This window comes from Astatotilapia calliptera, chromosome 5, assembly GCF_900246225.1.
Source record: "Astatotilapia calliptera chromosome 5, fAstCal1.2, whole genome shotgun sequence".
Lineage (NCBI taxonomy): Eukaryota > Metazoa > Chordata > Actinopteri > Cichliformes > Cichlidae > Astatotilapia > Astatotilapia calliptera.
The window spans coordinates 34,359,633-34,384,728 of NC_039306.1; the positions used below are offsets into that span (position 1 = coordinate 34,359,633).

General features: G+C 41.2%; 1 protein-coding gene across 1 annotated transcript; it reads right to left on the bottom strand.

Annotated features, from left to right (window-relative positions):
• Positions 1-11,669: 11,669 nt before the first annotated feature.
• p3h1 (prolyl 3-hydroxylase 1) lies at positions 11,670-25,096 on the bottom strand. The gene is made up of 15 exons (XM_026169033.1): positions 24,501-25,096; positions 21,186-21,338; positions 20,565-20,754; positions 20,276-20,407; positions 18,821-18,960; positions 17,925-18,014; positions 17,766-17,818; positions 17,543-17,670; positions 17,325-17,452; positions 17,090-17,185; positions 16,017-16,167; positions 14,941-15,058; positions 14,698-14,773; positions 12,988-13,128; positions 11,670-12,238 (listed from the first exon to the last, which is right to left on the bottom strand). Exons 1-15 carry the CDS (start codon positions 24,963-24,965, stop codon positions 11,768-11,770), a joined length of 2,532 nt encoding a protein of 843 aa, XP_026024818.1. The 5' UTR covers positions 24,966-25,096; the 3' UTR covers positions 11,670-11,767.

Here is a 25,096-nt window from a genome sequence, read left to right on the forward strand (position 1 = left end):
CTGTGTTACCTTTGTTCTCTGTCGCATCGTTAATGTCTACTCACCTTCATTCTGTACTCTGTTTTCCCGTCCGTGTGTATCTGCCTGTTAGTTTGCATTTTCCCAGTTTAGTTGGTCCGCTGTTTACCGGCAACCTGCTAATAAAGCGGTTATTTTGAGTTCTACTTCGCCTCACTGAAACCTGCATTTTGGGTCCTTCTCTCCTTGCCTGCCGGTACGCGAACATGACACATAGAGGCTCCAGTATATGCATATGCCACCACTAGTATTTGATTCAATGTCCCTTTGCAATTCAAAGCTTTTAAACATAGTCCACAAACCTTTGATTGGAGTTTGGGGCTTTGGGAAGGCCGTTCCAGAAGCTTGCTTTATCCGTTCCAAAACCAGCTTTGATGGAAATCATTGTCGTGTTGGCTGTTGATTTGAGGTGAAGTTGAAGAATTTGGAGGTAGTCCTTCTTCATTATTCCATCCAATTAGCGCAGAGTACCAGTACCACTGTCGGCAAATAGAGCCCCAGAGCATGATGCTACTACCAACGTACATGACAGTACAATGTTCTTAGGTTTGAAAGCCTCACCTTTACTCCTCCAAACATGTCTCTTGTAATTGTAGCCACATAACTCAATCTTTGTCTCATCAGCTCACTGGAGCTAGAGGACTGCTGCCTCAGAGCAAGAAGGTCCTGGGTTTGATTCCACCATTTGGCCAGGGCAAACCATGGAAACCAACCAGTTTAACTGAACTCTGCCAATTCTGACAAGCCAGAACCTGATTTACATTATCTGGGGGAAGTACTTTCAAAAGCCAAAATACACATGTTGAGAATCAGTTATCAGTTATCAGGTTAGAATCAGTCTAACTGCTCAGAGCTGACGGGTTAGAGTTTGGATACTTGTCATCTTATTAAATTTTAGGTTTTCAGGTTAATCACATGTTTCTCATTGCCCCATCTTCCTCATCTATGTCAGGAGCTCCTGACATAGATGAGACTTAGGTTGTGATAATTCTGAATTATTCTTGAGAGAAGTTCATTTTTTTGTTTCTCACTGGACTTCAGCATTATCTTTCCTCAACAACTATCAGCAGCTGTTACAGATCTTTCTGATCTGAGATTCAAGCTCTAGACCCAACGTGAGAAATTAAATGTGCATGTATCACACTACACGATCAAAGGGGTGAGTATACGAGTACAGTGGGGTCATTAAGATGACCTGTGAGTGAGGGGGTTTTCTGTAGTTATGATGTGTGTGAGTGTGCACATTGTATGTCAATCCAACATCAACAAACCGACAGTGGGAGGCAGAGGAGCAAAGGCCTGAGGGTGAACAGCTGAGTGTGACTATAGAGAGATTAAAAAGGGAATGTGGGTCTTAATCCACTATTGTATCGCAGTCCTCTTAGCCTCCACTCGCTGAGAGGGGCAAAGAAAAGGCCAGCATTCCTCCCAGTCCTCACTACACAGCACACAGACCAGGGGCTACAGACACCATTCTCTAGCCATCTGGCCTTAACCAAACACTGAACAGCCCCTCAATTCTGGTCCGCTCCGGCCCTCCTCCCCTACCTCCACGCACAATCCATCTCCTTCACCCTCCCACCCCCAGTTACACAGCTATGTCACAAGCAGGTTGTTACTACACTAGCCATATTGAACAAAGTGGAGGTGCACAGCTTTATTTTTCTTTTTTTTTCACTTCAATTTTATGCATATGCTACCAAATTGCAACAATAGGTAACTCAAGGAGCCTACAATAATACAGAGAAAACTTTAACAATCTAACAACCCCCTGGAGCAACCAGGAGCAACAGTGGGAAGGAAAAACTCCTTTTTCACAGGAAGACACATCTGGCACAACCAGGCTCAGGGAGGGGCGGGATAAAAGACACGTTTCTTTTACCAGGTGCAAATTTATCTTGGTACAATAAAAATACACAAATTAAATGTCTTTGATTAATCGATAAATATTGTTCAAAAGGATTTTTTATACATGATCTCTTCAGTAATGGGGGGAAAGTTATGTCTGATTTTTACATCAAACATGCACAGGGTGACCATGAACACTTGACATCAAGTTAATGACTCATTCAGTGCCTTTTGCGTGTATCACAGCTTTTGCTAAGCAATGCATCAAAATGCCGTCCTCAGCATGAATACTGAAGTAAAATATCTGAAGTATCATACAAAGATAGTACAAGCAGCTCGAGATAAATGATTAGGGCATCATCACCTTGCCATATCACTAAATCGCTTCCTTCCAGATGCCGACTTTCTGTCCTTTCCCATCGTAAGAGAAGTAGGTCAAATTCCTCGCTGCTCATATTCAAACATCTACCTCCTGCCTGGAAGTGTGAAGCAAACAGTGCTGGGTTTCAATATATTTGAGCAGCGAGCCTGTGGTTTTGATCTAATGGGAATATTCTGTATTTTTGCAACTAATAAAGAGGAATTTTATTTAGACAAAAAAGAGAACATAGTTTTGTATTTGTTAAGTTGAAAAACACAGGACAGGGTTATATTTCAAGAGCTGAAATGAGACTAAATGAAAACATCATGAAGGAATGACAGTGATTGGCACTGCTGCAGGTGAAATATGTAATGGAAAGAAAAACTGTGACTGATTCCATTGCACTGTGGCAAACGTGGATTGAGCAAAGATAAGCCTTAGGATCTCCACATTTGACAGAAATCTTTCATTTTTAAGGCCCAAAATTGAAAGAGTACAAAATGTTTGAAGTGTCACTAAATCAGTGCAAAGTACCTTGTAAAATTAAAAGATTATTGCCATTAAAAAGTAAAGTGTTACACAACATTATTGCCTTTCATCCCCTTCCTGCAAAAGGTACAGTACTGTGCAAAAGTCTTGAGCCACACTGTTTCTTTGTATTTTGTTTCCAAGGAGCCAGACTTGTAATTCTTTTGAAGTGATCTGAAGCCGTCTAGTTCTTCAGGCTCTCTGAAGGATTTTCTGTGGCTGTCTTTTCAGTCTAGTCCTTCAGACTGAAAATTTCAGATGAATGCTTTTTTCTTTGTTAAGCCACTTAACACTGACTTATGAATGCTTCAAACATAAAAAGGCGCCTAACTGAAGTGATGAACCGGTGTTGTTTCTGCACATAACAGACAACTTTGCAAAAACCCCATTTCAACTTTTGTCTTCAGGCACTTTGTCACACACACATAATTTGTTCCTGTGTCTTTAGTTGAATCTGCAAAAAGGCCACAGGCAGCAAAGTTTGATGGGCATAAACATAGTATTTTGCAGCAACAAGGCGATTTCCAAAGAGCACACCACAGAGTAAACTGCACACCAGAGACATGGTGGACATTGTGCCCTTAAAAATTCGGAGGAAACTGGACAAGCACGAGACAGTATACAGCAGATGAAAAGTATCTGAAAGTTATGTCCTTAAGAAATTGGGGGGAAAACATGCAGTGAATATCTGACCTGCCCTTCAGTTAATCCATCTACTGCTCACCAAAGCCTCATTGGTCTCAGAGGAAGCTGTCTAGAATCAAGGAAGAGGAATCGGGGAAAAAAGACTGAGGTATGCGAAATTTACACAAGAAGTTTTGAGTTTTTCTGAGTTTACCTCTCTCCTACCCCCCCCCCCCCCCCCCCGTTGTCTGCAGCTGTGTGTAAAACATGCCCAAGGCTCTGTCATGATTTGGGTCTGCATTTTAACCAGTGGGGTTGGGGATCTTGTCAAAATTGATGGAATTATGAATGCAGAAAAATAGTGTCAGTTTGATTCACCATGCAGTGCCATCTGGAATGTACCTGACTGGCAAAAGCTTCATTTTCCAGCATGTTGATGATCCCAAACAACCATCGGAGCAGGAAAATGGAAGACTATGGAACTCTGTCAATCGTGGATTGGCCATTCAGCACATTTCAGTCACACATAAACACAATTTTACCATCATTGGGGAACGTGATTATTTGTTTCATATAGCTCCTGAAATAGCTCGTTAGAGTGGTTCTTGTAATCAACTACTCTGTTTTTTGTTTATTCGTTTAAACTATTAGCACATTTGTTTCTAGGAACATTCCTGCTTAACAGATTAAATGACTGTTCCAAGCTTGATGCATGATATTGTAACAGATTCTTACTTTCAGGAATATGTGCAGGTATAATCTGACTTCCCAGAGAAGGCCTGATCTTAATATTCTCATGAAACACCATCCCTCAGTAACTATGTACCTTTTTTAAGGAAAAATGAAAAATTGGCCTGTTTTTGGATTGAAACAGCAGCTTTCATCATAAGGTGACAGAGCTGCTGTGGTAAAGCCATCAAAATAAATAGAGAAAATTTTAAATAACCACAAGGATGGCAGAAGCACCAGTTAAAGAAAGTTAGCACAGGGTTTCAACTAGTGTCTACAAAACCGTTTTTACTGTTTTTGGCACCTTTTTATTGGCTGCTATTCCAAAAATTTGCCATGTACCTGCTGTCTCATGAAGCAGAATCACTCGCTCCTCTGTCTCTTTCATTTCCCCTTTTTGCTCTCTTTCCCACTTATTTATGTATTTTCAGTCACATTTACATGTGAAAATATTTGCTCCTCATGTGCTGTGTCCTGTTGTCTGACCCCATAACACCTTCTTCCACCACATTTTCATGTCTCCTTTACTCGCTCCCACCAACTTTATTCTCCCATCTGTCTTCTTGTAAGTGGGTGGCAGTGAGCCAAGTACTGACCAACTTGCTTTCACCATAACAACCAGCTACAACATCTTGATTTGATGGGACTGAAGGTTATCCAAGAATCACTGCCATTCCTGAAGCCTGGGGGTGCTACACCCAGCCTTCAGGAATGAGTAGTTTAGGAAGAACGTACAGGTAGGAAATGGCAGTTATACATCACTGTGGTGTTTAACCTCCCTGAAATACTACATGGAACTCCCTAAAGAGTAGCTCATCCTATCTCACAGGGCAAAATGTAATAGATCCCTGTACTTTGCACATACAGACACACACACACAAGCAAGCTGCTGCCACTCTGCTTTTAGATGCAGTGAAATGGTGCGTTTGTGTGGTAATGTGGAGTGTGTGGAATTCATAAAAAGTCATTATTTCCACATCCTATTTTAAGAGCTCCGATAAAAATGTCATTAGCCGAATAGTGTTATAGTTTATTCAGGCCCATTAACTCCTCCACACTGTGCTAAACAAACAGTCAGGCTAATCCCGGAAACACTAAGTCAGCCAGATCCTGCCAAACACGAGACTCAAACATGCAAGCATTAATAACATTACTACATCAAGATGATCACCAGAAAAAGAAAAAGTAAAACTGAACATAAAAAACATAACAAGACTTTGATCTATGACCTTGTAAAAAAAAAACATCATGAGATGTAGTAGTACTACTTAACCTCCTAAGACCCGAACTCTTCCACGGCATGCATTTTTAATTTCTCTTTGATATTTGGACATATTGGGGCCCGATGAATGTGAAAACAAAGAATTACCAGATTGTTTTTGTTTCTAAGAAAAATGAGAGCCACATATGAGGATATTCGATTAAAATTTCGATAGAACAGTAGCAGTATAATGTCCTCGTAAATAGACATCATTTGTAGAGCAAAATTGAGTATTTTGGTCTAAATAACCCAAAATGTGATGTCCACATATGTGGATGCCAGGTCCTAGGAGGTTAAAGCAGATTTTGCTAAGAAATACAAACCAAAGCTTATGGGGGCATTAAGCTAGACAAACAATGAAATCAAACTAGATCGTTTTGCACACACTGTACAGACTTACCAAAATAAACAGTGGATGTACTGTCATGTATTTGTGTTGACTGTGTGTATTATTTCTTTTGTTTCTGTGTTATAAAAAAATATAGAAAATTATATGAACCATTGCATGCAAATATAAACTATGCTTCTGTAATGTAATCACAAGCCCAATTCCAAATATGCTGGGATACTGTGTAAATTATAGCTGAGACATTTAATTGTTTCATGAAAATATTAGCTGAGTTTCATCAAAGCATCTTAAAAAAATTGGGAGGGGACAACAAAAGGCTGGAAAAAGGATATTTTAAAAAAACAGGCGCATGAACATTATGCAGCTGGTTAGCTTAACAGGTAACAGGGCAGTAACATGACTGCGTATAAAAAGAGCATCTTAGAGAGTCAGAGTTTCTCAGAAGTACATCTAGGCACAGGTTCACCAATCAGCATAAAAGTACTACGAGAAACTGTGAGAAAATTTCAGAATAATGCTCCTTAACATAAATTTCAAAGACTTTGAATATTTGATGACATCAACAGGTTCACAGAATCCAGAGAAATCCACATGCAGATTAATCAAAATTAGAAACATGGCTGCCGTGTCCTCTTGGCTAAAGAAGCAAGGAACCATCCAGCTTGTTATCAGCACTCAGTTCAAAAAGCCTGTATCTCTGATCGTGCATTAATACCTATGCACTTCTGGGAAAGCCCCATCGATGCTGAAAGGTACATACAGATTTTAGAGCAACATTCAGGGAAGGTTTTCCATATTGCAGCAAGACGATGCTCCAAACAACATGGCTACGTAACATGGGAGTTAGAATACTGAACTGGCCCGCCTGTAGTCCACACCTTTCACCAACTGAAAATATTTGGTAGATCCTGAAATGTTAAATATGAGAAAGAAGAGCCAGGACTGTTCAGCTAGTACTGCTGGGATGTTGTGTGATTTGCAGATGTTTGCATTGTAGTTTTTTTTTTGTGTTTGTTTGTTTGTTTGTTTTTTACATATTTTACACAGCATCCCAACATTGTTTGAAATTAGGGTTTTAAGCTGACAGCTGGATTCTTTTATCTTTTTTTTGTTTAGATTTCTTATATTTACATTCTAATTTATCCAAAAGACAACACGATAATAATATATTTGTAGATTAGTAAATCAGTAGTGGCCCAGATCAGAGGAAATCAAGTGAAATGGTGCAAATAAATTGTAAAATTAATAGACTACAAATTGAAAAGAGAAAAAAGCTCATTTCCCTGTCACCCTGTGGCAGTCCCAATCTATAGATCCCTCTCAGCTGTGGTACCATGCCCAGACCCGCACAGTTGTGATCGCAGTCCTATAGAGGAATAAGGAGACAGTTCATGGTGGAGCTGAAGTCATCGGCAAGGCATCCGCCAGAACAACCACCAAAACAAAGCATCCCTGTGTCCCCCTAACACAAGATTGATTTTAAACAAGAGGCCGGACTGGCAGGAGCAATGGAACTAACAGATACAGTTTGACCTTGTTTGCTCTGTATTCTCATCACTGTTTGATGATCATTGGTATCTCTGCAGGTCAATTAGCTAAACATTCCCACTGAAAACTGTAATATTCTGGGCCAAAATGAAAAAATGTCCAGAAAAAGAACAGCCACAGGAATGTACCGTGGCTGTACACGAGTTCTCAGTTAAGGGACAATACCACACACACACACATCTCCCAGAGCGCTGAGCAAGGCTTTATAGAGATAAGCAAGAGGCTGATCTTGAAAGTTGCAGCCAAAGCACTGGACTATAGAAAGTTTCCTTTGGATGTGGCGCCCGTCACCCCGAGGAGCACAGAGACGGAGGTCATGTCCGCCCTTGATAGCCTGCTGTTTTATTCTCCTCTCTCCAGAGTCACAGTCACAGTTAATCTCAGCTCAGCGCCCCACTGTGCCCGACCCCAACCTGCCACCACCGTCTCCGTGCCCGCCACATCACCATGGCAACAGGGACAGGCTGTGTGGCAAGCTTGTGCACGAAGGCACACACACACACACTTAAAGAATAAAAATGAAAGATGTTCTGAGTTGCAATACACATGAAAATATACTGAATCTCTCTGAACAGTCAGAGACGGCTGTACCAAACACGGACTAGACTTCTGTAGTCTACTGTACTGTAGACCCCTCCTTCTCTCTCCCACTCGCTTTTGGAGAGACAATGGTCAAATCAATAGGCCACAAATACACACAGAAAAACAAAGTGGCCTGTGTTACGTCCCTGCTGCTTTCAAATAAACAAGAGCAAGAAAACACAAAGAGGGCACTGACACCACACACACACACACACACATGCACACACTGCAGAGGAGCAGAGGGCTCCTGTTCATCTATTGTATGTTGTAGGAGTTTGGGAGCTGGTTTATGCATGGCAGCCGAGTGCATCTGCCCTTCACATTAATCACACTACAAACTTAGTCTAACTAAATTCAAGCATTTTCAATCAGCGTTTTCTTGCTAAATCTTTAGCAAGATCCTTACATGCCCACATATCTGTATGTCTGAAGAAAATACAGTATGTGGGTCAGAAAGAGTGTGAGTTAGTAGGTGTGTGTGTGTGTGTGTGTGTGTGTGTGTGTGTGTGTGTGTGTGTGTGTGTGTGTGTGTGTGTGTGTGTGTGTGTGTGTGTGTGTGTAACTGTTGAAAACCTATTAGCATTCTGTGAATGATGCTACAATATTTATTAACATATTATCGGGACTACCATACTTTCACCATCTGTGTGTGTGTGTGTGTGTGTGTGTGTGTGTGTGTGTGTGTGTGTGTGTGTGTGTGTGTGTGTGTGTGTATACAGATGGCCTTTCTGTGTTGGTATGACATCATCCACATGCTAAACCTACACAGACATCACATCACATATTCCAGAGTCATAGCTGCCTACGCTCAACACAGAAGCACATCAGATAAAAGAGACATTTCTAAAAGGACCTGTGTTCTACAGAGAAATAAAAGAACCAAATGTGGTTATTCAAGAAATAATGTGAGCTTGATTGAATTATCATATGCTGCTGATAATTCAGCCCTTTGTCTTATCGTGCGTGAGCATTACTTCCCAACATGGAAGCTAAAAAACACAGAAGGTCAAAAGCTTAACTATATGCTGATTAGGTCATCTAAGGAGGCCCTACTGCGCTTATTGAAAGCTCTTTCTTAGTGTTTTTGAACACTACTGTTGTAGTTTAGTATACTTTACAGTTTAAAATAATCTCTATTTATCCTTGATGTTTCCACTCAGTTCACACATTGTCTGAAACAAATTTCCACCCCTTTTACCCTCCCTTTAAGCTAGCTTACTTCTGATTGGCTGCCTTTGTATAAAGAAAACAGCAGGTGGGTGGGGCTTCTGTGCTCAAAGCCAAAGCTGTGTTCCTGACCCTATTAGGGATACCCACACTCTATGACATCATACAGAGTCAAGAGCAGAAAAAACTGTGTGGTGTGTTTGGAGCAGTCTGAGCTGGCCTCAGTGTTTACAACTGTGTTTATTACATTTTGGTCCACTTTCACAACTCACTGTTTTCAGAGTAAAATCTCTAAGGAGAAGCTCAGTGATTAACACTAAAGAACAGAGAAATAAAGTTAGTTAACTGGAAAAAAAAAACATAATGCTGCATTTAGCAGGTAAATTTTCCTATTAACTGTTAGGTTGACTTGACCTGAAAGATAACATAATTTCATACGGGCGATATCAAAGTGTTTACACTGCAAATGCAGAGAAAGTGTTTGCTGGGATTATTACCAAATCCACAATCAGTTCTGCTGCCTCAAATTGGCCAAGGAAGATTGAAACAAACAAAAAAGAAGATAGGAAAACCTGATTTACCAGTGATGAACTCACCCGCCTCGAAAAAACTGGATCGGTATTTTAGAATGGACACTTATTACTGTATTCAAGACAATTTAATGAGGAGGTTTACACTAAAGAGAAGGGAATATGACGCTGCTGATGGCAGCCTAGCATAAGAAAGCAAACCAACCCTGTCCAAAGCAAGTTACACAGTTCACTTACCAGCATTTCTAAAGCTCAGGATGTGTCATGTAATATTTCTAAAATGGAGAATGGAAGAAGTTGGCTGGAGCATATTCGAACTGAGGTAATCTAAGCTAGCCATCTCTTGGCTATATGACTTTATAATTTAACAAATAAACACTAGAGTGGTATCAGCATCCATCCATCCATCCATTCACTTCCGCTTATCCTTTTCAGGGTCGCGGGGGGCGCTGGAGCCTATCCCAGCTGTCATAGGGCGAGAGGCGGGGTACACCCTGGACAGGTCGCCAGTCTGTCGCAGGGCCAACACACAGGGACAGACAACCATTCACACTCACATTCACACCTAGTGGCAATTTGGATTATCCAATTAACCTATCCCCTCAAGCTGCATGTCTTTGGACGGTGGGAGGAAGCCGGAGTACCCGGAGAGAACCCACACAAACACAGGGAGAACATGCAAACTCCACACAGAAAGACCCCGGCCTGATGGTGGAATTGAACTCAGGACCTTCTTGCTGTGAGGCAACAGTGCTAACCACCGTGCTGCAGATAAAGCAGACTCTGGCTCCTGGCTCTGTGCACTGTTAACAGAACAGCTGCGGACCCACCAATTCAAACATGCTTCATTCTAAGTCATGTGTTCTTAATGATTCCAGGAATATACTAAATTGGAGTAGGGTATAAATCCGGTAGAGCATTTCTAGCAAAAATTCCTTGAAATAATATTCTGTGAAGTAGTTGTAGAAGTGCAACACATTGTCTTAGCTAAGTAATAACATTGTGTGTTATCTGCTTCTACTAAGTATTTCATCTTTTGTTGTTGTTTATTTGTGTATTGGGATCCTCTTTAGGTTCCACCACAGCAGTTGCTAGTCTTTCAAACCATAAACCAAGAAACAGCAGTGACTTAGGCAGCACTGAGTTGCATCGTGTGTGTAGAGATGCAGCTTTGTGAGGTGGTTTACCTCAGTTTGAATTATGCTTTGAAAACTGTCTTAAATTACTAAACTGAAGTTGCATGTAGGATAATTCAGTACTTGACATGGATACTGGAGCTGATTGGCTAATGGCCGATGATAACATTGCTTTCATTTAGCACAAAAGTAAACCACAATATGGTTGAACTATATTGCCTTGATCCATTTGATAAGGATCCTACATGGAGTTTTCTTGACTGAAGATGTCCCGGTGCCTTCCCTCTGTTCCCTCTCTTGGACGTTTAAGCTTCACTATCCAGGACAATGCACCGTTCATACACTGCAATACAGTTTTAACGTGTTTTTGCTAAACACAGAATGTTTCTTTGAACTCACCCGAACTTGGAAAAGCAATAACATTCAGCATGTTTGGAGGAGTTCTTTCAGGTTGCAGTTTTCCCTGCTGGTTTATAAAGACGCAGAAATCTGCTGAACTTCAGGAGGTGCAAAACAAATCACAGCAGTGATTCTGTGGAACTCTCTTACTCAAAGTGAAACTGCTGCAGCTCAGTGTACACTCAGTGAGCGTCAAATTACTCAAGAATGCGTCTGTGCTGCCATCCAGTGTCTGTCCGGAGTACTGCAACAAGCATATATTGTAAACATCACTTATTATTTGAGCAGTTGATATGTCACATCATGACATCACCAGTCAAGTAAAACAGAGAGACATGGGAGTTTAAAGTGAGACGATTCAGAGCTAGGGCCAAATACACATGTTTAGAGAGTGATTGTGGGCACATGTGAAGACTGTCCATCAATGTATTTCCTCTGCTTATCTACTTCAGGGTCACAGGGTGCTGGAGCCTATCACAGCTGTCACAGGGCAAAAGGAATCAGAGGGCAGATTGTCAGCAACCACATACCACATAAATAGCGAACAATTTAAGTGACATCCAAAATAATGAATGTATTTAAAGAAAAATAACATTTTGTAACACAGCTTTTTATTTAACCACCCACAGAGAAGATCTTGTAGACAGTAGCTGGCCCCACATGAAAACAGAGGCACGTGTTGTTTGATCACAATTCATCCTTGTTGCCCTGAGAGTCTGGTGCTGAGGTGGAGTCCTTCTTAACTGCTTTTACTGTCTTTTTTGCAGCTGGTTTTGTTTTCTGTTTATCACCCTGCTTTGCTTTTGTTTTTGCTGTCTGTTTTCCATCTTTTGCAGCAGCAGCTTTAACTTTTCCTGTCGTCTTTGCCTTCGTTTGATCTCCAGCTTTAGGCTTTGTTTTAGGTGCAGCTTTGGTTTTAGTGGTTCCTTTACTGGCTGTTTTGGCCTCCCCCGCATCCTTCAGCAGGTCAGTTTGTGCATCGCCCGACGTGTTCAGCTTGAGCTTCTGCTCTCCTACTTCTTTTTTTCTGGCTGCCTCCTGGTCAGCCTGTGCGGGAGCTTTCGGTTGAGACTCAGTTTCCATGGCCTCATTTTTACTGAACTCTGCATCCACTGGTGTAGAAAACATCTTCAGCAAATCCTGAGCCTGGATTCTTTCCTATGGGACAAAAAAAGAAAATGTTTGGGAGACTGCAAAATGAAACAAGGAACAGGTATGAATCACAAATTTTCTTTGAAGTTGTGCTGGCAGTCAGAAAACACAACATCATTATCTAGAGCTGAGTTTCATATTTCTGCACAGCAATAACTGACTGTGTGCACTGTTTTCAACTTAGGCTGTCTTTATAACTTTGTGGAAATAGTCTGATGCACTACGTAGTTCTTCTTCACTCACTTTTAACTCCCTATGTGTTCATACATCATTCTACATTTAATCATTAGTTATTATTAATCTCTGTCTCTCTTCCACAGCATGTCTTTGTCCTGTCTTCCTCCCCCTACCCCAACCAGTCAAGGCAGATGGCCCCGCCCCTCCCTGAGCCTGGTTCTGCTGGAGGTTTCTTCCTGTTAAAAGGGAGTTTTTCCTTCCCACTGTTGCCAGAGTGCTTGCCCATAGGGGTCATCTGATTGTTGGGGTTTTCTCTATTTTCTCTGTATTATTGTAGAGTCTTTACCTGACAATATAAAGTCCCTAGGGGTAACTGTTGTTGAGATTTGGCACTATATAAAAAAAATGGAACTGAACTGAATTCAAGGTGTTAGAAAAAAGGATCATTTGAACAATTCATGCTAAATCCTGACCCATCTTTCTCCATTTTGGAAGAAGTTATTGTTTAAAAGGATTGCACACAGACCCAAACCTAAAGCCTATGCATGCTCACATCTGGTTACAGTGGTTTTCCTTACCTTTTCCTCGTGAGCAGGATCCAAGGTGAACCACAGAGCAACAGCACACCTCTGACCCCGGGTGACAGCTTTGACACCGTGTGGGTTTTCTTTCCCTGCTCCAAAACCAACCACGCGACCACACTTTGGATGCACCTCCGCCTTGAGAAGACACACACCACGCAACACAATCAACATCGATGTGGTTAAAAATGCATTTTTGTTAAATGCACAGTGGCTTTAAAAAGTATTCAGACTCTGTCAGTCAAACCCTGTGGATAAACTTAGCAGTTTGTCCACATGTACACTTAATAATCTATAACAGGAACCTCATTAAAATGAACAGTTTAGATCTCTGTGCAGGTGTTCCACAGGGTTTAATTCCTGCCTTTTAGTTGGGCCCCTTAAAGAAAGTCAAACATCTGCCGTGAAGCAACTCCAGTGCTGTCATAACTATTTGATTAGGGTCATTAAAGTGCTGAAAAGTAAACTCTGACCCCATTCTCTGATCTCTGCCTTCTAGAGCAACTTCAGGTGTCTATAGTTAGAGCAATAGTTAATGTCAGTGTTTTTAAGTGCATATTTAAACCACTTTACATCAAATTTAATACTAAATTTGCAAAGGACGTGCACATCAAGTGCTCCTTAAAAGTAAGCACATTAACGTGAGTTCAAAATGTGCATCCTACATGATCCAGATGTGTTTGTGAAAGGCCTTGTAATTGTCTCGTATATGCCATTTTCACAGGTAATTATAGGTCTAAATTAACCACTTGCCGGTCCTATGCATCAGAGATTTTTGTATTTTTAGGTGCAACTGTTAATAAAGCTAATGAATCTAATTAGAATCCTATTACCATGTTTACACAAACTACAGAAAAGCCAAAACAACCAGGCAAATCTAAAATAATGTAGAGGGGAGAAAATAGCAAGATTATGTGCTGAAATTCCCGTGGTGACCCATCCAAACTGAATTTTAGACAATTTCATACTTTTATTAAATGTGCGAGACTTTTCATTGTGAGGTTTTCTTAAAGGACATCTTTTTGTTTTACAGCATCCCTCCTCACTTCAGCCCACTGTCATTTTCCGTAACAGCGAGAGACAATCCCATCACAAGGAATCGTGATAGCTTTAAGATTTAAATGCCGTTAGCAAAATACAGCCTGCCAACTCTATAAAGAGTCCAAGTGGTCCCAAACTTTTAAATCTCACAAAAACTGAGACCACCCAACACTTTACCCTTTCCAAAGGTCTACAGAGAGTTCCTTGGACTTCATGGCTTGGCTTTGCTCCGGGCATAAAGAGTTATTTGTGGGACTTTTACTCCTTATGGAAACACAGCACAAGCTTACAGTTAAAGCACATTTACAGCCTGGGACAAACACATGTTTGATCCCTATGGATAGTTTCCCCATCTAGGATAGGGTTAGAGACAGGATAAGGATAAGCAGTAGAGAATGATTGAAACAACTCTGACTGGGGTGATTTTTTTCCATCCATAGCCAGTTATTAAACTCCAGTCAGAGTTTGTTTTACTAGTGTTTTATTCAGCACTAAATTGCAGATATGCACACAGTTTATGGATGCTGCTTGCTAACCATTAACTTAACTTAGCATTAACAAATCAAAAAACAAATAAATAAAAACATTTGGAGGCAGCTAAAGCAGTCTGAAAGAAAACTTTACAGTTTTAAAAAAGAAAGGAAAAAACATCAGATATATATTTACCGTCACTGTTTTGGCATCAAGCTCTGTGAAAATGAACTCTCCTCCTTCAAAGTCCTCATTCAAATAAAGGATGGCACTGCAGGAGTGAGACACCAGGAGGTCAGCCGGTCCTTGTCATCAGGGTGGGTTGTGTAGACAGAATTTTAAGTGTGTGTGTGTGTGTGTGTGTGTGTGTGTGTGTGTGTGTGTGTGTGTGTGTGTGTGTGTGTGTGTGTGTGTGTGTGTGTGTGTGTGTAACCATACCTGTAGTCTCTGTAAGTGTATGCAGGAGGTTCCTTTACACACTCGTTGACCTCAGAAACCAGCACACAGTTGTCGACGTGGACAGGGTGACTCATGTCCTTACGGTCGTCCTGCTTCTCTGAACAAACAGGAGCACAGAGAGAACATTTGGAGAAATTTGGGCCCAAAAACAAAGCTAGCTGAGAATTCAACAGCTAAATATGTTTCTTTGTGTATTTATTGTCAGAGGTAGTGGAGACCAAAATGGTACTGAATTCAGTATATTTGACTGTACTAACTTCAGTTATTACATCACAGTTACAATTTTGTTGCAAGCACCGTGAGGCAACTGTTATTGTGATTTTGTGTTAGATAAATAAAACTGAATTTTACTTGTGTTCTAAGGTTCTTCTCTACAAAGTTATCTGCATGCTGGGTAGACAGCAAGAAAAAAATAAAAATCAAACAAACATGCGTTTTTCTTCCTGCCACTGGTGCTGCAGTCTGCTGATTTTATGTCTTGATGCATGCACATTCACCTAAGTAAGGAAAATCCCAAAAGGTTTCTGTTCATCTGGATGTAGCATTTTCAGTGGGAGAAACATTTCGTCACTCATCCAGTGACTTCTTCAGTCCAGGACTTTGAATTAATTCACTAAATCTCTGTTTGTCTGTCTGCCAGCTCTATGATGAGGAGCTGAGCAACCAAACACATGGCACAGGTACATCTTAGACCCCTGAAGGTTGTTATCTATGTAACACATTATGATGTTACCATGTTGCCTAGCAACCACCAACCAACTGCCATTTACCTGTCTAACCATCGTATGATTTTTATTTCACAACAGTAACATCTAGTTTATATTGACAAAAATCAACTATTATTAGATATACGATATGTTACAATGGCATCACGTTACTTGGCAACCACCTAACAATGGTCTACAATGACATTTATATTGTAGCGCGGGGCAGGACGGGCATGTCCTAGCAGATCTAACAGATAAACGAGGTCATTTGGGAGTGATGTCTGAACCAACTCCTAGACACAAAATCAGGATGGGGAAAAAATGACACAGTGTCAGTGGTTAGCTTACCATCGATGGCAGAGCGACAGACCAGGTGGGAGTATGTGAAATAGAGTGGAGTGTCCAGACGGAAGTAGGACTCTAAGACCTTCCTCACTTTCTCACTGAGGTCAAAGAACAGACGAGCGCTCTTCAGAGGGACCTTCCCCTCCTGGCCAAGCTGTGAGAAGAAGAAAAACCATGTAAAAGCTGGGACAAGGAGGAAAACAATGTTGAGTCTGTTTTTATATAGAACTATAAATACAAAAGTGTTTGCACTGAAGATGAAAAATGTTCCAGGAAAGAGCATCTTCTCTCTAAAGAGAACACGTCTTAGGTTTGCAAAGCTTCAGGTTCTTTGGACAGACAAGACCAAAGTGGAGATCTTTGGCTAGAATTCCCAGCGACATGTTGGGAGAAAACCAAACACTGGCTATCAGCACAAGCACATCGTACAAAGTGTCAAGCACGGTGGTGAAGGGGTGATGATTGCTCCATGCTGTGAATAAACGAATGCCCGCAAACCTCAATCAACTGAAGCAATACTACAAAGAAGAGTCGTTCAAAATTCCTCCACAATCATGTGAGATGCTGATAAAATAATACATCAAACAATTACTTCAAGTTATTGTTGCTAAATATAATTCCACAAGCTACTGAATCAACACAGTTTTTCACAGGACTGCATTATGTCATGGAAAAGTGATATACTGTCAGGTTCTAAGTGATCGTTCCTCTCTGTGTAGACAATAACTGACGTGCTGAGTCACACGTGTCGTTTTGGATCCTACGAAGCTGCAACTATTTAATTACCTCAAACAGCTGGAAGCAATAAGCATCAGGTTACATTTACAGGTGAGCCTCTAGATTAACCTGCTGCAAACATTTTTATTCTCATCCGCCAGCTCGAGCACATAAGCTATATGCTGCATGTTCTGTTGTTTTGATGCTGAAATGTGGAAAAAGTCTGCTGTTATACTAAAAAACGTATTTTTTGTTTCCACATAAAGAACCAGCTTTGATCTTTCCCCTAGCTATGATTAAAGGTGAACGTTTGTGCTTGTGTTGGCATCTCTTATTTGGAATTTTTCTGCTTTATAGACCTTGACAGCCTTCAGGACGGTGACTCCCTGGTACATCTCGCTGGGGGAATGTGGGGATGGTCGTCCTCTATAGCCATCGCCTTTTAGAGCAGCTGTCTGTGAAATAAATGCAACATTAAGCAACTCCTATAACAGCCGAGCTGAAAAACATACATACGCGACACGATCAGAATGCAGGTGATGTGAGGAAATCTTTGCTGACACGGACTGAACTTTATTCCTTGGGGCTACTCACATTGGAGAGACGGTGCAGCTCCCTGCACTCCTCATCTGTGATCACACCGTCCAGCAAAACCCGCTGGGAGCCATTCAGCTGCTTGGATGTCATGGTCACCTTGATGTCACTGTACAGCAGAGCGCCATCTACAAGATAAGGTCACAGATAAAGACGTGAGGATAAAGACTGGTTGTACAAGACTGACATTTTATACCCTGGTTCTCTGAAACATTCACCTTCCTGTGGCACTATCATCTTGGTCATTTCTGAAGAATCCTTCTTCTTTTCCTCAACCAGATTCTCAATCTCCTTCATCAGGTTTCCTATCTCCTCTGTGATCCTCGCTGCAGTCTCTCTCTCAGCCCTGAGACACAGCAACACACACGCAGATAACAACACTGACTTTAAGTGCACCTTCATGCTCGACCTGCACACGTGTGGCGGTGCTCTTAGTCTTACTTCTGTTTCTCTCTCAGTTTCTTAGGCATGACATCTTCGGGGGTCCACGAGTCCTTTAAGCAAAAATAACAGAGAATTCAAAGATCACATTTATTTATATCCCAGCACTTCATAAGTAGTGCAGAATGTGGTGAGATGTAAACTGAGTTATACACTTACCGGATCTACAAAAGTGATTCCAAAGGCTTCATAACCAAAGTAGAGGAGCTCTTTCTCCAGGAGCGACTGCTGAATGTACTGTTTCACCACCTAGGGATTACAAGTCAGCAGCAGCCTGTAACATAGCTCCTAAAATCACATTCAACAATCACAAAGCCTGCGCTATAAAGACCGTCGTTATATCTCTGGTTCCTTAGCTCCAGTTGGAGCTGTCTTCTCCTTTATTTTAGTAGGAACAAATTGGTCTGGCTTTTTTTTTTACAGTGATTCTGACGGACGCGTGTTAGTGGTGATGTATGCATTCAGAGAGCAAATCTGTGTTGTGCTTGTTCAGCTTCTGTTTTATCTCCTGTGCTTTTGTAGCATTCTTTGATTTGAGGGTGTTTTCTTAGGTTGCAGTGTGTTTGAGCTCATGCAGCTCTGCTCTCATGGTGCATACACACCGTCAGGCTGTGGATACAGATGTCTGGACAACAGATGCAGGTGTAATAATACACCTGCATCTACCTTTGGAGCCTTTATATTCTAAAACACAGGCCACAGGCCAGCAACCTCCACCTGGGAAATAATCACTTAGTCATTAGTAGTGATGGATAACCATAATAACCCACTTTAAATAGTGTGTTATGTGGACATTTAGGGCCCAGGGCAGCTCAAATCTTTTTTAAGAATCAGCAAACAGTTATGTGCTTAGATCACCACCAGAGCCTTTTTTTAATGTGCCCCTGAGTACACGTGAGTGCTGATGAAGACCATTTTTCTGCCACCACACTTTGTTCAGGCTAATTTACTGCTGATCACTAAGGATTAAGATAACACAATGCTAGGAATAACTGCACTCACGGTGAGGTTGAAGAAGAGGTTGAAAGCCTCTGTTAAACACAGTGTAACTGTACCTGTCGGGCTGATATGGCTGCTGCTTTGTCCTCGCCCAGCATGGCAGAGTAATAGTTCAGGTTCTGGTTCATCACCTCATCCTCAGGGTGGAACAGCAGGTAGGTCTGAGCACACTCTATGGCCTTCTCGTACTTCTCACCTGGAAAGAAAAGACAAAAATACATGGAATCATGGATGTGAACAAAAAGGATGTTATTGGATTTGCAGCATATATCCTTGTTCTTAAACACCAGTGACTATTTCATAACAAACATCCTGTACCTACAGGGGACTCTAAAGTTACAGCACGGAAGAATTTTAGCTTAAACTTGTTGTTAAACATTCAAAAAATGAAATCAAATTATGAAGAAAGTGTGAAAAATAAAAATAAAAGTATGAAAATATTTTAAAGACCTTCATTGTGTTACTGCTATATGAAGTTAGTATGCTAAGTTTGGAACAACCACATGGAAGAACTTATAACAAAACAAAACAATGTAAAATGATTAACATGACATCTTATAGTTTCAGAATATTTGCCTCTTTGGCTAAAACAAAACCTGGTCTTATGCTGAGACTGGTCAGTGGTCACCTGGTGATTCAATTCAATTCAGTTTTATTTATACAACAACAGTCGCCTCAAGGTGCTTTATATTGTAAGGTAGACCCTACAATAAAAACAGAGAAAGGACTTTGGTGACAGAGAGAAGGAAAAACTCTCCTTTAACAGGAAGAAACCTGCGGCAGTTCAGAGGTTAAGAGCCTAAACTCTTACAGGACAGGGTTATTTTTCATATTGCTCTTTTAAAGGCTGCCACTAGGGAGAAGTAAAATATAACAATATGAAATTTTACATAAAACGCTGCAATTCTTTTGGTTAATTTTGAAGAAATACATTATAAATACATGCAGTACAAGAGAATTTTCTCTTTTTTATTTACTATATAAATAGTTAAAGTATTTAACATATGTACCAAAAAGCTCTTTAAGTCTACAGTCACACAGAACAGTTTTAAAAAATGTGGCATGACCAGAATTATTGCAATTAGTTGCAGTGAGTTGGGCTCTGCAAAGCAAGTATGGTGCATAAAGACAATGATTAAACAGGAATCACTCCACTGTCAATGTTGACAATTATGTGCGATAATCTTTTAATCTGTGATCAACTGTAACAAATGGGCAAAAACTGCAAATCAATTGAAAACTAAATACAAAGAAATTCACATGAATTACTTCCATTCAGAGTCCAGCAATAAATGCTGATCTATTATCATATAATATTTGGCTTATTTATGAGGTAATCTCGTTCATGTTAGGTGCAGGTCTGTGTTTTTGCTATTAAAGTCGTCAAACAGATGATCCGTGTATATGAGGCCATAGCTGTTCATTTCTGTGTTTAGACTTCTTTTCTGCATTGTTGCTAAGGACAGTGGATACAGGCACACCTGACTTATAGAAAGCACTGTGAAACTCACTGTTGTAGTAGGAGAACTGCAGGTAGTTGAAGTGTGAAGGCAGGAAGTCCTCAAAGGGCTTGTCTCTGCCAGCAGTTAAGGCCAGCTCCACAGCACAGTGCTGCTTACAGCTCAGCACCTGCAGGTAGTGGTCTGAGGGACACAGACACATTTATACAAGTATTTATAGCACATGCAGCCTATTTTTCATATTTGCCATACAAATGTCTCCCTTGCATGCAGCTTCACATCAAATTCTCAGCTCTGTTGGAATCTTTAGTGCTCACAAGCAAAGGATATGCTGCCTCACCACTCATACTCTGGAACAGGTCTGCACTGTACTCCATGTAGTTGTATCCATCATAGTTGTAGGCTCCCTCACACAGAACTCTGCACTCCTTATCAGCTATGAAGTACTCATCTACGGCTGATTCAAAGTGTTCAGCCGCCAGGATGAAGGAGTCGTCACTGTAGGAGCTCTTTCCCAGCAGAAACTGGGCCTGAAGAGAGAGGGCACATCACAGCTACTGCAACAGTCAGCTTCATCTGTTCAAGGTCAGTCAGGCAGACAAAGGAGTTTAAATCTTTCTGCTTGAATCATCGTTAGAGACTGCATCGTGTGGCAACATGTAAAGAAAAATGCCCTCCTTTCTTCTCTTCTGTTTTCCCCTCCAGCTGATTATGATAGATTGCCTTCTCTCCCTGAGCCTGGTCCTGCTGGAAGCCACTTCCTGTTAAAAGAGAGTTCTTCCTTCTCGTTGTCACCAAGTGCTAGTTCACAGGGGATCGTCTGACTGTTCCTTAATTTGACTTAACTGACCAAACTAATGAAATGTCAATAAAAATAAACTGTAGATGAATTATAGACAATCAGCAGAGGATGAGGCTACAAGAACATAACAGCATTATCAAAGACGGAGTTTGCTTTCACCATGTGTGGCCTGGCCTCCAGATCTTTGAAGTCGTCCTCCTGTACTCCTGCCATCATCCTGTAGTAGTCCAGATTCTGTCTCATCTCCATGTGATCTGGGTTGGCCAGGAAAAACGTGTTGGCAGCTGCTACTGCTTTGGCCAGCTTATTGATCTGAAAGGAAGAAAAACACACATACACAAGCTTATTTTCTATTCTATTTAATTCAACTGGAAAACTCGTGCAAGCTAACTTGGTATCAAAATATCTCATGTAGGCACAGATACATTAACAGTTAGTTAATGTAGTAGTGGAATACATTTAATCTACTCTGATTTTACTTTTGTTTTGGTGCACTAAGCCCAGTAGTTGCTCTTTACTTTCCAAATGTTAGCTAACTATATACACCAGCCAATATTGATCCTGACATACTCATATTGAGACGTCAGTAATGTACACAGGCTATTATTTTAACTAATTATGTTACATATTTATGTTTAATCATTCTTATTGTATGTTTTTGTACAGGTACTTCAGACTGTGTTTGTCAACTTTCACTCACTTTTATTTTGGGGGTAATTAATCTGCTATAAATGATTTTTGATGCAATATCATTTTAAATGTTCACATTTTTGGTCTGGTAACCCATAAGGGCCAAACTGTTATCTTTACATTTTCTGGGGTGGATTTCAGTTTACTCTTTACTATCTGAAACGCTAACGTTTAGGCAGCTCAGTAGGTAGAAAGACTTAAAAGATTTTTTGGCAAGACTGAAGCCCAGGTTTCCCCCGATGCATCCATCACAGTGTAACTTTGATCATGGTAGGTTAAAAGTATTTAGGCATAGGAAAAATATCCTTGTATAAACAGAGACTGAGACTTTTAGTAGGAAAGGGCTTTGATTGCTGAGAGTAGTAAAGCAATATAGTACCAGTCGTATTTCTCAGATTTTAAAATATTTCAAAAGTTCAGAATATATATTACAATGAAATCACAAGTAAGTGAATCGTACTAATGTAAGGCCTGACTGAACTGCCCAGGTTGCAGTTGTGTGGATTTAGTGGGTCACAAAATAGTCTAACAACCTAACAACATCCTAAAAACAACCGAACTTGAAAACAGTAAGCCATTTTTTCTGGTTTTCCTGCAGTGGTACATCATACTCATATGTAAGCATAATACAGCGCTGTGCAATAGTCCTGAGCAATCCCTCATTTCTTTATGAGGCTTTTTTGAAGTGGTTTTGAGCAATACAGGGAGTGCAGAATTATTAGGCAAATGAGTATTTTGTCCACATCATCCTCTTCATGCATGTTGTCTTACTCCAAACTGTATAGGCTGGAAAGCCTACTACCAATTAAGCATATTAGGTGATGTGCATCTCTGTAATGAGAAGGGGTGTGGTCTAATGACATCAACACCCTATATCAGGTGTGCATAATTATTAGGCAACGTCCTTTCCTTTGGCAAAATGGGTCAAAAGAAGGACTTGACAGGCTCAGAAAAGTCAAAAATAGTGAGATATCTTGCAGAGGGATGCAGCAGTCTCAAAATTGCAAAGCTTCTGAAGCGTGATCATCGAACAATCAAGCGTTTCATTCAAAATAGTCAACAGGGTCGCAAGAAGCGTGTGGAAAAACCAAGGAGCAAAATAACTGCCCATGAACTGAGAAAAGTCAAGCGTGCAGCTGCCAAGATGCCACTTGCCACCAGTTTGTCCATATTTCAGAGCTGCAACATCACTGGATGCCCAAAAGCACAAGGTGTGCAATACTCAGAGACATGGCCAAGGTAAGAAAGGCTGAAAGACGACCACCACTGAACAAGACACACAAGCTGAAACGTCAAGACTGGGCCAAGAAATATCTCAAGACTGGTTTTTCTAAGGTTTTATGGACTGATGAAATGAGAGTGAGTCTTGATGGGCCAGATGGATGGGCCCGTGGCTGGATTGGTAAAGGGCAGAGAGCTCCAGTCCGACTCAGACGCCAGCAAGGTGGAGGTGGAGTACTGGTTTGGGCTGGTATCATCAAAGATGAGCTTGTGGGGCCTTTTCGGGTTGAGGATGGAGTCAAGCTCAACTCCCAGTCCTACTGCCAGTTTCTGGAAGACACCTTCTTCAAGCAGTGGTGCAGGAAGAAGTCTGCATCCTTCAAGAACAACATGATTTTCATGCAGGACAATGCTCCATCACACGCGTCCAAGTACTCCACAGCGTGGCTGCAAGAAAGGGTATAAAAGAAGAAAAACTAATGACATGGCCACCTTGTTCACCTGATCTGAACCCCATTGAGAACCTGTGGTCCATCATCAAATGTGAGATTTACAAGGAGGGAAAACAGTACACCTCTCTGAACAGTGTCTGGGAGGCTGTGGTTGCTGCTGCACGCAATGTTGATGGTGAACAGATCAAAACACTGACAGAATCCATGGATGGCAGGCTTTTGAGTGTCCTTGCAAAGAAAGGTGGCTATATTGGTCGCTGATTTGTTTTTGTTTTGTTTTTGAATGTCAGAAATGTATATTTGTGAATGTGGAGATGTTATATTGGTTTCACTGGTGAAAATAAATAATTGAAATGGGTATATATTTGTTTTTTGTTAAGTTGCCTAATAATTATGCACAGTAATAGTCACCTGCACACACAGATATCCCCCTAAAATAGCTAATGAGAAGAAATGAGTCGTGGCTTGAGACTTTTGCACAGTACTGTATGAGTTGTGACAGCTCTATGACTTTTTGATAAAAACTAACTTTAACATTTTCTTCAGCCTGAGCTTTTAGGGGCCAGGCTGAGGTGTGCGGGACAAACGTCCTGTTTGACGTTTGTCCCGCACACCTCTGCCATGTCACACAGAGTTTCATAGAAAATATTTTCATCAGAGCAGAAAATAAATCCTTATTTTCACACTAACCCATTCATCTTTACGCCCCCTAACTTGCTTAGTTGGAAAAATATCTTGTTAAAAACGAATTTAAGTCTACAAAAAAATTAATAAAATAAATAATTGCTAGTCCCTACTTATTTCACAGATCAAGCGTTTGTGGTTTGCCAGCAGGAGCTTTTGAAAATAAAATTTTAGGCCTTTAAATCGCTCAATTTCACGTCCTAACGTCACACCCCGCAGAAGCTGACTCCACCTTAAGACGTGGCATGGTTGTCTTGGTTTTGGGGGGTTGGGGCAAAACAGTAATGTGCTCCACATCAGCTCTAACTTACAGGCTAAAAAAGAATCAGTGCTAAAGTTTTTACTGTTCTAGCTCGCCTAGAGCAAAGCGAGCGTGTGTGTGCAGTGAGAGACAGGCCACACTGTAGCTGCCAGCATCCTTTTCTACCTTAAAATACGCCACTTGTAGGTAATTATATGGGCTCCTCTTCTTGAACTCCAGCTCTATTTCCTCGCTGACGAGATGCAAACTTGGTGCGCCGACTTTCTCAGTTTCGCAGGAGTTAACACAGTCGGCCCGCTTCAGGAATTTCTGGAAGAAGCCCAGGTCCTCCACAGAGCCGGTCCCCGGTATGGGAACTCCCAACCCGGCCAAAGGCTCGCCGAAAGCGGTCTGGTTGGCGCAGCTCTGGCGGCACTGAGCTTTAACTTTGCGCAAAGTGGCTTTGTTTTTGAGAGCCTTCTCCATGTTCAGAATCACCGATAACCAGTCCCCCTTATAGTAAGCTTCCACCGCCGTGTCGAAGAGGAAATCATAAGGCTCCAAAACAAAGTGGCTGCTCACTTCAGTGTCCGATGTGCACGCAGGCACCACGACAACACAGAGGAATGTGAGCGCATAACGGAGCTCCATGGTGGCAAAGTGTCAGGGCTCTGCAGCGGGACCTGAGCCTGGGCCTGTGGCCGACGACGAGCCGGTACGCAGAGAGAATTGTTACTACTCCTTTCTCCACCAGGAGCTTGACTGGAGGTGGGATTTGAGCG

Bases quoted from the DNA above. Each gene is read 5' to 3' on its own strand.
- p3h1 (XM_026169033.1), bottom strand. From the start codon at position 24,965: ATGGAGCTCCGTTATGCGCTCACATTCCTCTGTGTTGTCGTGGTGCCT. The intron at 21,339-24,500 runs GTAGAAAAGGAT...TCTTCCTTTCAG, and splicing joins TACAAGTGGCGTATTTTAAG to ATCAATAAGCTGGCCAAAGC. The intron at 18,015-18,820 runs GTACAGTTACAC...TGTAATCCCTAG, and splicing joins CAGCCATATCAGCCCGACAG to GTGGTGAAACAGTACATTCA.